Consider the following 18,713-nt stretch of genomic DNA (forward strand, 5'->3'; position numbering starts at 1 on the left):
AGCGCCAAGCGCCGGTGTTGCACTTGTCGCTAGGCGCATTTTAGCATAAGTGTAAATACCAATATTGCTCTGGACACACCCCCACGGCGCAAGTTAAGACCTCAAAATAGAGCCCAGAGAGTGTCAAAAGGGAACCATAAGGGATTTGACTGTGTGCTTTGATCCCATATATAACGGAATAGATAGTCATTAACGTCCAGTCACCGATCAACTCTTGACGACCTGATGTCAAGCTGTCCGCACATAGCCCTCAAACGCAAATCATTGTAGAGAGCTATGTGGATAGCACAACCCATCATCGGATGTGAGCTTCCCTCCATTCAAGACATCTATGACAAACGGTGTGACAACAAAGCTCGCAGGCTTGACCCTAGCCACTCCCAACCATGCATTGTTCCAGATGCTAACACATGGCAAGCAGCTCCGTAGTCACAGAGCCACTAGCAGTAGGCTGATAAAAACCTACTCCCCCTGGACAATCAAGCTCATAAATGAACAGACCAGGGAAGAGTATAACAAACTTGGGAAACGGTAATCCCCAGAGGCTTTGCATTGCTACTGGATTTAGTTTACAGAAGGACATAAAACTCACTGGATCTGTCTTCACTGACATATCTCTGGGTCATTCAAGAGAAGAATGCACACCAATGTGTGCGTGCATGCGTGCGTGCGTGTGTGTGTTAATGTTGACAATGCGGGATGGCAGGAGAAAAACAGGTCTTGGTTGAAAGATTAAAATTCAAACAAACATTCAGTTGTCTTAATTGTTTAAAAAAATAACAGTGGATTTATTCTGCATGGCTGAGCATCAAAAACATAACAATAGTTTGAGAACAAAGCAGGGGAAATTAATTGCATGCTGTAGACAACGTTCCAATGATAAGAAATATCTGGGTTGAGGGCTGAGCTTCAGAAAGACACACTGCGAGTGTGTGTGTGTGTGTGTGTGTGTGTGTGTGTGTGTGTGTGTGTGTGTGTGTGTGTGTGTGTGTGTGTGACTGTGTGTGACTGTGTGTGTGTGTGTGTGTGTGTGTGTGTGTGTGTGTGTGTGTGTGTGTGTGTGTGTGTGTGTGTGTGTGTGTGTGTGTGTGTGTGTGTGTGTGTGTGTGTGTGTGTGTGTGTGTGTGTGTGTGTGGATAAAAGAAAGAAACACATGAATCACAGACCAGGAGACAAAGCAAGACAGAGATGAGAAAGGGAGAGAGAAAATTGAGAGGGGGTGGAGAGAGAGAGAGAGAGGGAGAGAGAGAGAGAGGGGGAGAGAGAGAGAGAGAGAGAGAGAGAGAGAGAGAGAGAGAGAGAGAGAGAGAGAGAGAGAGAGAGAGAGAGAGAGAGATAGAGAGAGAGTACATTGCAGCCTAGACAGAACTACCGATGCAACTTTAAAAATTGCACACTCAAAACTATAACTCAGAGACAGAGGGAGTGTAACCACTGAAGACTGATATTGATTTATTGAATTCCCATTTAGAACAGAGTATCAGCCTACAGCTGTACAGCTTCCTGGGATGAATTCTCAACTTACGCTTCTTAAACGAACGCATACAGTACTCATTATCATATTTGGCCCTAACATTTTCCGAGCCACACGGTCAAGGATCATGGAGGACAGCTGGGAGAGTTGCTGTTTACCTCAAACAAGAGTTTTAAAGGCTTCGGGCACTTCAAACTGAGCACTAAAATACATTATACGAGTCTCCAGAAACACACAGAAGTCCTTACATTTTATGGTTTAACTGGCAGCTGTAAATTGCGGATATATTTTCTGCTTACGGCCTGGTGTCTCTTATTACGCAGAGCGACCGGCTTGTGGCGGCCTGCCCCGCCCGCTGCCACGATAAACCTCAAATGCTCTGACAATGTATGTATGTGACATATATCACATACATCAAAACTCAACAGCCACAACTGTTATGTTTAACCAAATACAGTCCAGACCTCTAGAATCAAGAACAAAATCAAGGTTTTATGTGTCACTTAACCCATTAAGACCGGGAACAGATCTGTGTAACCACCATCATGTTATACTTTGGCTATTGAAAAATAGCAGATACACAAGCTCATAGCGCGGCACAGATTGCCGTGCTATGAGCTTGTAGATTTTTTAAAATCTTTTAATAGATATATTTTTTCAAGCCAACATTTTTTACTCAAATCTTTGCTTCTGGTTGGTCCCTGGAACAACATATTTTGATGGGGATCGGCGGCCAAAAACATATAATTTTGGGGGTCCTTGACAAGAAACAGTTTGATCACCACTGATATAACAACAAAAATGAAGACATTTGTTGAGACATTTGACAGTTAAATATGTTCTCTTAAAAAAATACATATTCAAAGATTTGCACAAAATGTCATGTTTTTTTTTTTTTAATAGCAGATCTACAAGCTCATAGTGCGGCACTCTGTGCCACGCTATGAGCTTGTATATCTGCTATTTTTGAATAGCCAAATAAATCTAAAAATGACAAACAGATACGTTCCCGGTCTTAATGGGCTTAAAGTACAAGCAGCAGAATGTTGGTGGGACCTGTTCCGCGGCTAGAATCTCTAGATAGAATTGCCGCCACAAATCTGTGATAGCTTGGAGATGTAAAATAAAGCAGAAATATATTCTGTGTGTACTGTAAACACAATCTTTCTCTGTTCCTCATTAAAGCGTCATTTCAGAAATCTCCCATGATTCCTTCATATGAAACAAAAGTAGCTCTTCTGGGTAAGGAGTCGGAGTAACGCGATCCCCCCGCTTAATGCTTTCATCAGGAATGTAATTAGTGCGGCAGCAAGAAGCTTAGCGCTCCGCCCCACGCTCAGCCCTCGCCAAGGTAACTCTAGGCAGCCCCTAATCCTCATAGCCTAATGGGATTAGACCCTGAGGGAAAGTAACCCATGTCATCTCTACATACTGACACGCGCACACGCACACGCACAGATGAATGCACCAATACACACAAAAATGTACTCCCCTCCCTCGGTCTCTCTGTCTCTATAAGCACTCCGTTTCTTTCAGGCGGAGCAGTGAGATCGGTGGGACAGAAGCACGCACACAAAGCGCTGTATACGTGCTCGGGATCACGTGCACATATGACATACAGTACACGCGTGCATTCGCCCATGCAAGCCTGATTAGCACATTATCCATTAACATCTTTTGTGCAGACAAACACACATACAGGCAAACATGTGTAATGCAATATGCATATATATAGCACTGCTGGTGTACATTTACATCTTACGATGGTGTACATTTTTAAATGACTTGCAAATCAGTGCAGATGTGCTTTTCTCGATGCCCTAATTCATCACAAATCCAAACCGATAACCAGCGTCTGACAGGCGCACACAGATACAGTGCGTATGAAAACACACATGTAGCAACCCGCATTGAGGAGCCAAGCCAAATCATTGCTTCATAGCAGATCCCATCAGGCTGATGGTCTGATAAAAAAGCCTGGGCATGAATGCCCTGAGGTGGGCTACTACAGCGCTGCCAACAGCTGGGTCCTCTCCAGTACCCCCATGTCTTATTCATGGCGGTCTATCGGCTCTCATCGCTCGTCAGCCCCCGCAAAAAGCCGCAGATATACCGTGGACACACACACACACACACACACACACACACACACACACACACACACACACACACACACACACACACACACACACACACACACACACACACACACACACACACACACACACACACACACACACACACACACACACACACACACACACACACACACACACAGGGATCAGGGGCATTAAGAAAAGGCAAACTTGATCCTCGGAAACAAGATTTCCGTTGGTTCGACGTGTGTTGTGTGTTAGCGGCAGTGTTGGAGGCAATCTGTCCACACTTCTACTGTCAGGCAGGCAACACTGCAGTAACACATGCTGCACAAACAGCAACAGACTACGGTACAGTTTCCACAGCCTGGAGATCGGGCTCCTGAACAGGCGCTGAGCCATGCTACACTGGTCTGTACATATTCACCCAGTGGTTCTCAAACCTTTCCGTGCCAAGGACCCCCAAATTGATATGTATTTGGCCACGGACCCCCACCTGCAAATATGTTGTACCAGGGACCACCAGAAGCAAACATTTTAGTTCGTATTTCAAGATTTGCACACATTTTCGAGATTTTTCAAAAATAGCAGATCTACAAGCTTGTATATCTGCTATTTTTGAATAGCCCAAAGTATAAAATATGAATAAAGTAGTTAAAATGATTGTGACACTTTATTAACACATTTTGCTGGGGACCCCCTGGTACGTCCCCAAGGACCCCTGGGGTCCCGGACCCCACTTTGAGAACCAATGCCTTAGCCAATTAAGACCTGAGACCGACTCTACATTAATGTCTTCTAAATCCTAACAGTTTTCTGATGTTGTTATATCAGTGGTGCTCAAGCTTTTTCATGTCAAGGACCCCCACAATGATATGTATTTGGTCGCGGGCCCCCATATCAAAATATTTTGTTCCAGGGACCCCCAGAAGAAAAGATTTGAGTTTGCTTCAAAACATATAATGCTCAAAGATTTGCACACATTTTAACAATTAAAAAAAATTGCAGATCTGCAGGCTCATAGCGCGGCACAAAGTGACACGCTATAAGCTTACTATCTGCTATTTTTGAATAGCCAACATCAAAGCCAACATAAAATCTAAAATGACACAGATGCTTTCCAGGTCTTAAAGGGTTAAATGCATTTTCTTAACTGTTATTTTAATAATGTATTTAACAGTGTAAGTGCAGCCATGAAAACACTGCACAAAATAACTTCACCCACTCCTTTATACATGGTGTAAACTTGTGATGTAAACATAACATTGAGTTTGATGTGCTTGTTGGGTTGGTTGGAGAGAGTGTATTCGAGTATGTTCTGTATACAATATGCATGTCCTGCATGCATGTACCTGTATGTACTGTATGCATGCACACGTACCTGATCCAGGTCATCAACTCAACAGTGTCAGGATCGTAGAACTCTCTCAGCTCTGACACCTCCTCCATCAACCTGGGCCAGAACTATAGCGAGAGAGGAGATATGGAGAGAGGAGACGTCAAGAGAGAGAAGGAGATATCGGGAGAGAGGAGAGATATGGAGAGAGAAAATGAGATATGGAGAGAGAGGAGATATTAAGAGAGAGAAGGAGATATGGAGAGAGAGAAGCAGATAGCGAGATAAGGAGGCACAGACGCAGTAAAAGGAGGAAGGGAGCAGTCATTGTTCCTACTAACGTAAAGCACAACATCAATCCAAATTCTAAATCTTAGTGGGCCTCTAATTAGCCACAGTCAAAATAACACGTTGCTTTTGATAAACCATTTGAACCCTTCAAAGCGTGAAATAAAATGTGAAAGAAGATGATCATTTTCATCTCCATCTGTTTATCTCATCCCACGATCACATTTTCCTCATTGACTACAGTACATTTTAATGACTGCATATCCTCGTTTTCACAGTGTAGCACAAACTGGCAGGGTTCTGTAATGACTCACTCACAATGCAAAGATGAACATAACAACCGACATACCTTATAATACAGACAACCAATCATCACCAGTGGAACTGTGTATCTGACGAGCCTTATCTGGGAAATTGGAGAGAGAGAGTGGAAACAGATAATGAGATAAAAGAGTACAATCATAGAATGGGAAAAGACGGGGCAGAGACGGATAGACAGACAGACAGATGGACAGAGAACAGACAAAATCATGGACGGAAGAGAGCAGAATAATTGGAGCTACTTGCTCTCATGTGATGCCTTGTCTTGAAATTGTGACCACAGTGACACCTAGTGGTCTGCGGCACTATTTATTTCACAGTCATTTGAGTGTGAAAAGTTGAGCGTGGGGATTCAAATGCCATACATATCAGTCTCAGCCACGAGCAGAGTGCCTTAAATGGTAGATGCATGGATCGATGGTAAAATGGGGTAAACCGTAAACGGGACCACATTTAACAAAAGAAATAAAGGAATGAAGGCAAACAGTCCTCAAGCATACATTGGTTAAATAAATAAAACAAAAACAGCAAGCACACCAATGCAGAAGAACTTAAGAGTTTTAATGGCTGTGAAGTGGTGGTACCATAGTTTTGTTGTGGCAGCGGAGAGTGTTGAACAGCAGAGTCCACAGGTCTGGACCACAGACACCGTACGCTGCAACCGCACACATCTGACCCGTCCAGATGTACTTCATTCTGGTGGTCAGAGAGAGACAGCCAAGGGAGGGAGGGGGAGAGAGAGAGAGAGAGAGAGAGAGAGAGAGAGAGAGAGAGAGAGAGAGAGATAGAGAGAGAGAGAGAGACCTTCAATGAATCTTTTATTGGCAACTATTCTATTAAGACATTTATTTGATCAAAACAGTATCAGGGCTACAGTATCATACATGTAAACCCATTAGTATTATTAGTACTGTTAGTTGACATTTTTCAATCTGACCAAATGAATGGCTCTTGTCTTGATCAATGTTAGATAAAACCACGCATCTCAACAAAGTCTTCCAGACATGATTCTATATTAAGTGAACTCTGTTCTGAGGTGAGCTACTTCAATCCCTCTGGCCATGAGTTCAGCTTCACCTGACCCTACTGCTGCACTTTGTTCCACTTTGACAACCACAGGCTCATTTTAAGTAGGCTATAACATGCAGGGAGAGAGAGAGAGAGAGAGACACAGGTCTGAACCGCTGAACTTCATTTTATTATCCCGCCGGCAAGGGAAATCAATAGTTGGGCATTAAGAGTGGGTGTTGGGTAAAGTGAGAAAAGAGTTAAACTAGCAGAAATCCAATCCATAGCTTGAGGAATGGATTGGGAAAAGTAGGAGGATTGTATGTAAAATATATATGTATGTATATATTGCTGATGATTTGGCTTTTCCATTTCCTACAGCTAAAAGCCAATACAATACATTGACTGTGCAAGGTGCTGAGAAAGGCAGCAAGATAGATAGAGAGAGAAAGAGAGAGATTAAGAGCGAATGTGTGTGTGTGTGTGTGTGTGTGTGTGTGTGTGTGTGTGTGTGTGTGTGTGTGTGTGTGTGTGTGTGTGTGTGTGTGTGTGTGTGTGTGTGTGTGTGTGTGAGTGAGTGAGTGAGTGAGTGAGTGAGTGAGTGAGTGAGTGAGAGAGAGAGAGAGAGACAGATGCACAGTTTAAAGGAAGAATGGTTAAATTGTTGTTCAACTTCACACGGTGAGGAAATGAGATCAAAGATGGCATCCAGGGGACATCAAGCAGAGTCTGGAACAAGTCCAATGAGAATGGAGATTATAAAGAGATTAGAATAATCAGCAAAATGAAGACAAGGGGAAAAAAGTGAGCAAAAAAATGGTGACGTGCAGCAAAGTGATGGAACAGAGTGATAGGAAAGAGAAAGACAGAGAAAGACAGAGAGAGAGGGGGTGAAGAGAGAGTGAAGATTAGTAAGAGAGATGAAGAGGGCTGAGTCTCCCTAAAGACATTTGATAAAAGCAGCACCTGAGTGTGTGCGCTCGTGTGAATGCGTGTGTGTGCATGTATGCGTGCATGCGGAACAAAAGTAAAGCTTCACAGAAACGAATGTGAATGCGTTTTAATGCATTGGGGAATTCTGACAGAAATTAATGCCTCTTGGCACATTTAGCCATTTGGTCACAATCAGCGTTTTAGAGAAAGTGCTGAAAGTGCTACAGAACCCAACTGATGCCTTGCATTAAAAGCAATCAAACTTACTTTTGTGAATGCAGTCATTTCTTTTATACCTGAATATAAAAGAACCATATGTGAAGCTGCCAGCCATGGCTGCAAAGTTTTGGATTTTTTTTGTGCGAGCTTGAGTACGTGTGTGGGAGTGAGAGAGAAAATCGAATCTCAAACCATAGGCCATTACATTCATACGTTCAGGAGCATCTTTGCTGGGTGTTTGTTTTACGGTTAAACTGGGATTTAAGGCGGCGTGCACTCAAGGCTTCCAGTGGTCATTTGGCAACCATCCACAACCAACACTCACTAACAAACAATATACTCCCGGAGTGGCGTTGCTAGGCTACAGAGCATGGACAGTGCTAGCTAAGTGGCTAAGGGACCAAAGGAAAGCACTTGGTATTGAGGGCCCATAGAGGGACCGTGAACCATTCAGCCACTTGGCAACTTCAGATTCACTTGGAATTCGACATATGGTGACAAGCAGAAAACAAATCAAGCTGTCAAGTGGCAAAGCAGGCTGAAATGTAATGTATGTTCAAGTGTAGGTGTTAGAGTGCTGTGTGTGTGTGTGTGTGTGTGTGTGTGTGTGTGTGTGTGTGTGTGTGTGTGTGTGTGTGTGTGTGTGTGTGTGTGTGTGTGTGTGTGTGTGTGTGTGTGTGTGTGAGAATGAATTTGTATTTCCGTGTTGTCCCAAGATACCAAAAAACATAATTATGCAAAGTTAAATTCAATTCAATAACTGAAAGCTGCACATTAGGCACAATTTACACCAATAAACAATTATGTGTGTGTGTGTGTGTGTGTGTGTGTGTGTGTGTGTGTGTGTGTGTGTGTGTGTGTGTGTGTGTGTGTTGGGAGCTCACCTCATGGTGCTGAAAGCTAGAAGGCCAAAGAACAGCGTGTGCAGCAGATTATAGGCAATGTCTGGACGAAGAGTCATCACTCTTCCTCCCTCACCTACTTTCCGCTCGTCCACTGGCCCTGCTTTCGGTCCACCCCCGCTGTGGAAGGAACAAAGGCATGATGGGAAAAAACATGGATGCATAAAACATTAGCGACAGACGCACACGGAAGAGGCAGAAGGGGAGCTGCGTGCCAGATTTCAGCAACAGCTCGCTTGTGCTTTGAAGCAATGTAGAATTGAGGTTTAATGACAAAATTATGTTTGTGCACCTACAGACGTGCACAAGGCGACACTCACCTGTGGGTGATTGTGCGCGCACGCAAATAGACAAGTGTTGGGGGAAGCACACTCATACGCACACACACACACAAACACACACACACACACCACACACCACACACCACACACCACACACACACACACACACACACACACACACACACACACACACACAGCCTCAGGACTTGTACCTCCTGCTATCTGGCCTCCACCACATCAGACGGACACTTGCTTTGATTTGAATACAAATCCAATCTAATTATGCTCTCTGTGTCAAGCAAAGTGTATTGGATTAAATTAATTCCAGCATTGGAAAATAGACCCCTTGTTCTTGTTAAATGAAATTTGTATTCCACTGCCGACAGTGGAGTCGACGTCAATGTGACTCGGGCACCCTGCCCTACAGGAGCACAAAGCCATGACAGACAGCTGGTAGCAGAATATGCCATGTCTCCAAGCATAAGTCAACCGTGACTTCACTGCATCCGCTACCAGCCACAGTCAGACTAGTATCACTCATATTCACTATTGTGGAACTTGTCGTAGTATTATTGGGGTGCAATGGCAAGTCTCACCCAGGTCTGGACCCAGCCAAAACGCTGTCCACTGGTGGAGGAAACCAAACTGGACTAGTTTACTCTACCTTGCTTCACTAAGCCCTGGTGGTCCCCCCCATCTCTGTGCTGCAGGCCTGCAGCATATTCCAAATGAAGTGGAACTTTTTTCAGCTTCGGCAGGTCAATGACAAACAAAATGGTGTCATTGCAGAGAAAAAGAACTTCAGCAGTGCCTTGCTGACGTTTGGTCGGCAGTTCTTGCACCGCCAAGAATTAGCTGAACACCTCTGCTAGCTGAACAGTGTGTGTGTGTGTGTGTGTGTGTGTGTGTGTGTGTGTGTGTGAGATTGGTCAGACACTTATGTGATTTAAATTGTTCTATTTCCGCAATCTGCCAGCAAAGTACCATGGACACTTTTGAAGAAAGGTTGTCTGAGGTAGCTTGATTATCACATTTGCCTCCACTCTAAGCCATTTCCAAGGGGGAGGGGGATTTGATTTTCCCTAAACCAATCACTGGAGATCAACATACCCGGTCCTCTCGGTGAACTGTGTACTTTGGGCTATTTGCCGATCAAATAAACATGTTTACTTTATTCATATGAGGCACATTTTGAGTGCACGACGCAACACCAGTGCCTGCAGCTTAGATCCCATAGCCTGAGACTTGACATTTGCTTGAGATACTATGTAATCCAACACACAAATTATATTGCTTTGTTATTTTTTGTATTTGTCAAAGTTAAATAACTGTTGCGTTTTAATAAATTAAAAACTTTGCCTGGTGAAAAGATTGATTACGGGCCTGGACGGTTGGCGTAGGGGTCCGGGCACCTAGGGTGCTAATGCAGTCCGACAGAGTGTAGCGGCTTCGAGTCCCATTTCCGACGACCCTTGCTGCGTGTCACTCCCTATTTCCTGTCAGTCTACTGTACTCTATCAAATAAAGGTAGAAAAAGCCAAAATAGATATTAAAAAAAGGAGGGATTCTTTTTTTTTCCCGAGCCAAATTCAAACGATGTTTACCCAACAAAAAATAAACAAAATAAATCAATGAATTGAAAAAAGATCTAGGTTAATGGACGACATTATGGACGAAACCATAGCAGTAAATAAACAATGACATGTATTGATGATGACCTGATCCTTTAATCCTTTGTTCAATTTGACCGTTTTTTCCTTGACCCAAGCCCACCTCCCATGGGCCAGCCTTGCCAGAGTATGTAGACACACGACAGCCACCAAGAATGCCAACATTGTCACCTCGATTGTTATGCCAGCACCGCAGCATCCCATAAGCTTAGTATGTTTTCTCAAGATTACAATGTTAAACGGAATAAGCGCCTCCTAGGCTCATAGGCTTCCCACGCAAACATCATCCTCTATGCCAAGTCATGCACTCCCTGTCCTTTATCTATACATCTTTCTCTGGCCTCCACCTCTGCTGTGGTTCCACGTTGTCACCATGGGATCACAAAGCGTGTCATTTAGCACAGATAAACTGGTAGACCGTCTCCTGTCATTCCCACACAAACCTCCTTCCCAGGGACGTGGAGAGAAAATTTGATGGGCAGGGGCTGAAACGTCCAAAAGGGCACATCAGTCCAAAACATTTCGAGCCAGATTTGGAGGAATATCTCATTTTAAATACACTAGGTCAGATGGCTGAAGAAGGTGTATGTGACCGAAACGTTGCTAAAATAAAAGTGTTCCTATTGTGCAAGTGCAGACGGTGTGCGGGTCATTTTATTTTAGCCTATTCAAATACACTAGGTTTAAAAAATAAGTCCACATACGCCACATAGAATGAATGGTTATCAAAGCAAAATTAGCAGTTGCAGTTATTAAGTCTGTTTTCTCATGTAATGCAGTAAAGCATTTACTTGATTGCCAAAAGTGTCTGTCAGTCAGCAATTGTGTGATTGATCAAATTCAATTACACTGGACTGAGAGAGAGAGAGAGAGAGAGAGAGAGAGAGAGAGAGAGAGAGAGAGAGAGAGAGAGAGAGAGAGAGAGAGAGAGAGAGGGCGGGGGGGGGGGCTACTTGACAAATTGAAGAGTAATATTTTTTTTTGGTCTAAACATTACCTTTATCTGTCTCAAATTAAGACGGACCACTCGTTGTGTCTTTGCGTTTGTGGACATGTGTGGCCCCAGCCAGCTTTGGTTTCGATTTAAGGGCTTGCTTTGATATACTTCGTTGGGCACGGTGTCGCTCACCGAAGATAGCTGATCTACAAGCTCACAACGCGTCGAGCGCGAATCATTGTGAGCTTGTAGAGCCATTAATGCTGCATTCAAGTTCAGGAGAGTAAGGAAAAGGCTAATCTTTAGAATGCTGCCTTCGGGTACCTCATGGAAAGGGAGCATTTGTGTTTCTTTCAATTAAAAAAATACTCATTATGCAGAATGTCCCATTACACAAGTTTTCAAAATGTATAAATACGTCTTTAGAAAATAGCAGATCTACAAGCTCACAACACGTCGCTTTGCAACCCGTTATTTTCAATTAGCCAAAGTACTGTATACAGTATATAGGGCTGAAGTGGTTAATGTATGTTTTGGAATAATAATCTAAATCTGCAAAGCAAATAAACTAAAGCTTTCAAATAATTGTAATGGAGAAAAAGTACAACATTTTCTTCTGACATGCAGTTGAATAGAAGTAAAAGTATTGAAAATTGGAAATGCTCCAGTAAAGTAAAGAATACCTTAAAACAGTACAGTGCTTGAGTGCTCAAAGTAGTTACTTGCCACCACTGCTCTCTCCCTCCTTTCCTCCCACCCTCCCTCCTCCACTCCCTTCACAGTAAAATCCTCAGAGTTCATTTCACTCTGAGAGTGTAAAAATTTACCCAAACTGACCCTTTTATGGGCGGGTACTACCCTCTTCCTTATCTTCCCTCCCTCCTACCTGAGGTTCCGCAGGGCCACCAGTACCAGCGTGCCCGTCAGCATAACCAGCGTGACGACATACGGATGAAGCAGCAGGGTGCCAGCCAACCGCTCCAGAGTGTCCAGAGGCAGGGGGCCAAATGCCTCCTCGCATAGATATAGGCTGGCATCAAAATCCCTAGTCAAGAGAGAGGGGCGGCAAGAGAGAGAGAGAGAGAGAGAGAGAGAGAGAGAGAGAGAGAGAGAGAGAGAGAGAGAGAGAGAGAGAGAGAGAGAGAGAGAGAGAGAGGAGAGAGAGAGAGAGAGAGAGAGCTTGTCATTTGCCATTTTAAGGATAAATAGTATATGGAAATCATTACATAAATAGAAGACAGACAAAATAACTTCAGAAAACAGAGACAACTAGACAACAAGAGACAGAGACAAAGATAGAGAGTGAGAGTGAAAGTTTATCCCAATAAATCTTTCCTATGTGGATGTATAAATATTTCTGACAGCAAATGCACAATACTTATGGTTTAGTTTTTTTTCATGGCTTTAATCGTACATACATTTCTTAGTTACATTTCTTTTATTGGACACTTTGCTTTGGCAATGTAAACTCTTAAGTTTTCTGGTGCCAATAAAGCTCCTTCAAATTGAGCCTAATTGAATTGAATTGAGAGAGAGACATGAGAGGCAGGAAGAGAGAGAGAGAGAGAGAGAGAGAGAGAGAGAGAGAGAGAGGAGAGATGAGAGAGAGAGAGAGAGAGAGAGAGAGACAAAACTTCATCAGAGAAATAGAGATAACAAGAAAAGAAAGAAAGAAAGAAAGAAAGAAAGAAAGAAGAGAGAGAGAGAGAGGAGAGAGAGAGAGAGAGAGAGAGAGAGAGAGAGAGAGAGAGGAGAGAGAGAGGAGAGAGGATGAGAGAGAGAGAGAGAGAGAGAGAGAGGAGAGAGAGAGTAAGAGTGAGACAGCGAAACATACAGATAGAGGAAGTCAGAGACCTAGTGCATATGTAATCAATGCATTCTCCAGTGCTTGCTGAATAATTGAAGGGCCAGTTGTCTGGAGTTGGCTCTATGAGTGCTGTTATCTGGAGCAAGAGATCCAGCACATGAGCTGCTCAACACACATAGCAAGTGATCAATGAGCTGCCTGCTAGCATTACCCTGCCATCTATTATTCACATAGACTAAAACTCTAGGTGCCACAACACTGGCACCTAGTAAATAATGGAAACCAACAGGGGGCAAGTGTATGTGCGTGTGTGCGTGTGCGTGTGCGTGTGCGTGTGCGTGTGCGTGTGCGTGTGCGTGTGCGTGTGCGTGTGCGTGTGCGTGTGTGTGTGTGGGGCTCCTTGCATGCGTGCGTGTGTACTGTACTTGTGAGGGCCAAATGGCCACAGGAGTATAGTTGAATTTGAGAAATAGTCCACATAGTGAAGTCCACATAGTTCACATAGTGAACACGGGAGAAATAGTTGTTTTATGGTTAAAAAAGTTAGACTTCAAATAGCTCAGAAAAAAGCTGCAAGGCTTGCACTGCACTGTCCATTGGGTGTGAGGCAAAGCACTGAGAGATTGCATGCCAGTCTCTCATGGCTCAGAGTAGAGAAGAGGTTGGCATGCAATTTAGTCGGTTTTAAGGTATATTTGTCATAGTAAACACTAAACAACCATTGTATGTACTCGCAAATGTTTATGTTTATTAAAGGATCCCCATTAGAGACACATGAATGAGCCTCTAGTCTTCCTGGGGTCCTGAACAAAGCAAATATACAATACAAATGTACAACTAAAAATGCAAATTAAAGTAAAAAAAAAGTCCAGTCAAATTAAACAAATACACAAATAACAATACATACTTGACAAGTTACTTGGCAAGATATCTCTTGATGTGTTCTTTGAAAGTAATTTTGTTATGGATTGTAGATAAGAATATTGTAGATATTGTAGAACTGAATTATGTGAGAGATCATCAGTCACACTACAAAATGCCTGAAATCATGAACGATTACAGTGAAAGGCCGAGGAAGAAATGCCACCCTTTTCACATTGGCCTATTATAGCGCCACCAGGAGGCCGACTTTTGCAAAATATATATTTTTTTATATTACTCCTACACATTTTGTCCAAACATCACACGAATCGGTACACGTTATGTGTTGTCATGAGATCAAGACGGATCTGTCCGATTGACAAAGATTGGCATCTAAACTTTGCAGGAGTGGCTTGTTTTGAACAAAATGCCTCAAATCATGAACGCAGCATCCGATTGCCGTGAAAGTTCACACACACCTGTTTTAGTGCCGCCAGGAGCCCGATTTTAGCAAAGAACCTCCATCCAAAAACTGTGACTCTAACACTACAACAAGCCACTTCACATTAATAACAATACAATTAACAGTAACTCAAACACAAAACTATATTCTACACTCCCAAATCCAAACCCACAAATCAACATATTGTGTCTGTGCAATAACTTCATCAACAGTAACATTAAGTCTGCTTACCTTTATAATGACTGAATTCCGAACAATGCTGGCCCACAATAATCTACCTGACCTGGCGGAGACCTGTGCTCCGAGGAGCACTTTTTCTAGTTGCTGCTTGAGTTTGCTAAACATTTAACCCATTTAGACCTGAGGCCAATTCTAAAAACTTCTCAATCCTGACCTAAGTTTTCTGAAAAACTTCAAATATTTATTCAAAAATTACAAAAAGGGGTTCCCGCCCAAAATGGGTATCAGCAAGTTAGGAAGAAAAGAGAGAATGCCACTATCCAAAAGCATAAAGAGGAAAGTTGACAGGGGATTTAAAGAGGAATGGATACGTTTCTGTCCATTTCTGCGTTCACCCTACTACCTTGTTGCATCAATGAAAAGCCGTTGTGTTCTGCAGTAAAGTAAAGTGTTGGCTGCCCGATATAATTTTATACGGCAACACAAGACGAATCATGGCACCTTCAAAGTGGTCTTTGACAGAGGCAGGAAAGTGTAATTGAAGCACTGACAGCAGCAAGAGTCAGCTCAGCTGTGTGACAGTGGGACCGTTCCGCGGCTTAAGCAGCAATCCCTCTCAATGTGGATAAAAGTAATAATAAGCATTCTTAAGGTGGGGATACCTACCTTCTCTATGGACATTATAGCTATAATGATAGTGCATATGTGACTGTAAGTCTGATATTGTAAAATAAAATGTAGAATAAACGCGGGCCGCCAGTTGCAGACCCCTGCTCTACAAGCTCACAACGCGTTACATTGCGACACGTTGCGAGCTTGTAGATCGGCTTTGGGGTTAAAGACTAAAATGTTTATGCCCTCACAAGTATTGTAATACAAACAAGCGTGTGTGTGTGTGTGTGTGTGTGTGTGTGTGTGTGTGTGTGTGTGTGTGTGTGTGTGTGTGTGTACCTGGTCAAACCAAATCCAAGTTTAGACTTGATGAATTTAAAGATGTGCTCATCTGATCTGAGCTGAAGTGCTTTCTGTAAACACACACACACACACACACACACACACACACACACACACACACACACACACACACACACACACACACACACACACACACACACACACACACACACACACACACACACACACACACACACACACACACACACACACACACACAGTTTACATGAATAAACACTGAATAAATCCATTCCTATGCGGTCTCTCAAGACCTAAATCTTAACACTGATGATTTTACTGTGTATAGTCTAATGGACATTGCATAATTACATTTCTGTTCCTGTTCAGTCTAATGCCCAAACCTCACAAAGACAAATTCCTCCTACAATACGTATTGTGCAAACATGCATACCAAGATAATTCTGGTTCTGACTGAGAGAGAGATATAACAAGAGAGGGAGAGAGGGGAGGAGAAAGAGAGAAAAAGAGAGAGAGAGAGAGGGTATGGGATGGTGAAAGAGAAGGTCTGAGAACAGAAGAGGATAGAAGAACAACGTACCTTGGTCAGATAGTTGATAGTGACTGTGAGTGACAGGACCAGCAGGCTGTGCAGCAGCAGCTTTCCAAGGCGAACAAGGAGGCCGCCTGTCTTCAGACCAGGCTAGATGAGCACAGAGCACAGGAAAGGTCAGTTAGAGCACCGGTTCTCATGTTAAGGACCCCCAAGATGATACATATTTGGCTGCGGACCCCCATCTCATATTTTGTGACAGTGACCTCCAGAAGCAAAGATTTGTTTGCTTTAAAACAAATATATATATATTCAAAGATTTGCACAAATATGCAAGATTTTTCAAAAATAGCAGATCTACAAGCTCATAGTGCAGCACTCTGGGCCGCACTATGAGCTTGTATATCTGCTATTTTTTAATAGCCAGAGTATAACATATGGTTAAAATGGTTAAAATGATTGTGACGCTAATTTGGTAACTAATTGTAACTAATTTAGCTGGGGACCCCCTGGTATCCCCTCAAGGATCTTTGAGAACCAAAGGAACCAAACTTTTCAGGCCGTGACGCCCCAGAATTATCACATATGAACTGGGGAATTGTAGGCAGAATTGTAGGCCTTACATTTAGTTTGACTCGGTTCCACAGATAAATATTGTGAAATTAGCCGAACTACAAGCTCAAAACATCTCGCGCTGCGAGGCGTTGTGAGCTTGTAGATCGGCTATTTTCACAATGTTTGCCTATTTCTTATGAGTAATATTTGCCAATTTGGTATTAAAAAGGTCTTGTGCATAAAGAAATGTGCAGGTACCCTGTATACACGTATTCTGTATGTTGGTTTGTTTACTGTCGAGTGAGAAAACAATGTTGCACATTAAGCTAATCATCTGGGGGACCCCCCAAAATAATTTGGGGACCCCCTGGGGCTCCCGACCCCCAGTTTGGGAACCACTGGGTTAGAGCGAGCATAACAGCTGGCTCTACCACAGTGAAAACACATGCATGTCTTTGCACGCAGACACAACCAGATTATTTTGCCATTTCATTATCTGTTTGATTAATGCAGATTTTGGAGCATTTTAAAGGTGCACTGTGTAGCATTTTGCCAGTAAAAACAACTGGAGCAAAGAGAAGTGTTTACAAGAGAGAGAGTTCCCATAACCCGAAGGGATGGCTGAGTGTTTCTATGTGACATCGATCCCATAACCAGGAGGGATGCGGCGGCTGCTTAGATCCCATAACCCAGAGGGAGCATCGTAATTGGCTATTTGGTTGTTAAACAACAAGCGCACAAATCTGCGTGGAGGTACTTCTCCGGCCTACTGGCAGTGACATCTGGTGCTGATTGGTCCAGCGATTTGCGAGATAAGGTTAGCTGCAGACACACACACACACACACACAGAGACATACTCACACACCTGGCAGTGTTTGATGAAAAGTGCAGCTACGATGAAACTGAGGACCAGCGAACCCAGGATCATTGAATTACAGAACTGGAGCAGCCATACACACAGCAGGCTGCTTACCTGGACTAGATACAGAGTGGTCACCTGGAGAGAGAGAGAGAGAGAGAGAGAGAGACACACACACACACACACACACACACACACACACACACACACACACACACACACACACACACACACACACACACACACACACACACACACACACACACACACACACACACACACACACACACACACACAAACAGCAAGTCAAATTGGAAACACATTACCCAAACACCAATCTGGGAACCCATCGCCAAATAAAAAAGGAAAAACAGCCCTCTGCTGTTTTTTACTATTTCACTTAGCTCTGGGGGGAGCAAAATGGAGCACCCGTGCGCAAGGAAACTGGGGGTTTTGGTCTGCCTTCAGCAGCCTTCATTCCCACTAACAATATTTCTACACGGAACACTAACACCACTTCTCCCAGAGAACATTTTCTATGATGAAAGAGCAAGTTAAAATGTGAATATCTTTCCGTGGTTTTGTCTGCCCTGAGGACGCTATTGTTAAATGAGTTTTGGTTTGTTTCTAGTGGGGAAGGATCGGCAGACACGTAAATCCCGGCCACTACATTTCATTGGGTAAAGCGCTGCCTGCTTCCTGATCTGAAGGCACGCCCACTTGTAGGCCAGTGCGTACGCGATATGACGAACCCCCCAGACAGATTCAAGCGGAGAGCAGAAACACTGATACGCAAGTAAACATATGCACAAAAAGATACAAGTACACTAAACACAGGTGCACATGCAAATATTATGCTGTACCAAACAAAACAAGTAAACACAAAGCCACAAATACACACGCACACACACACACAGGCATGAACAAACACCACAATCACAACTTGTCGTCTTAGACAAAGATAGCGGAGCTTGTAGAGCGGCTATTTTTGGCTAATGTTCCCCCCAGAATATGAAAGCTGCAGGTTCAAGTGGTCGAGTATACACACTTGACAATG

General features: G+C 43.3%; 1 protein-coding gene across 1 annotated transcript in view; it reads right to left on the reverse strand.

The window, feature by feature from the left end:
- dpy19l3 (dpy-19 like C-mannosyltransferase 3) overlaps nt 1-18,713 on the reverse strand; it is a 50,737-nt gene that overhangs the window by 14,284 nt on the left and 17,740 nt on the right. Inside the window, exons 9-16 of the mRNA XM_080429587.1 lie at nt 17,663-17,794; nt 16,290-16,391; nt 15,728-15,801; nt 12,352-12,510; nt 8,560-8,697; nt 6,100-6,211; nt 5,544-5,600; nt 4,952-5,034 (exon numbers count right to left, since the gene is read on the reverse strand). Of these exons, the coding sequence (XP_080285713.1) occupies nt 4,952-5,034; nt 5,544-5,600; nt 6,100-6,211; nt 8,560-8,697; nt 12,352-12,510; nt 15,728-15,801; nt 16,290-16,391; nt 17,663-17,794 (857 nt within the window). The remainder of the gene's footprint in view (nt 1-4,951; nt 5,035-5,543; nt 5,601-6,099; nt 6,212-8,559; nt 8,698-12,351; nt 12,511-15,727; nt 15,802-16,289; nt 16,392-17,662; nt 17,795-18,713) is intronic.

The sequence above is a fragment of the Gymnoscopelus braueri genome (genome assembly GCF_963280865.1).
Source record: "Gymnoscopelus braueri genome assembly, chromosome: 1".
Lineage (NCBI taxonomy): Eukaryota > Metazoa > Chordata > Actinopteri > Myctophiformes > Myctophidae > Gymnoscopelus > Gymnoscopelus braueri.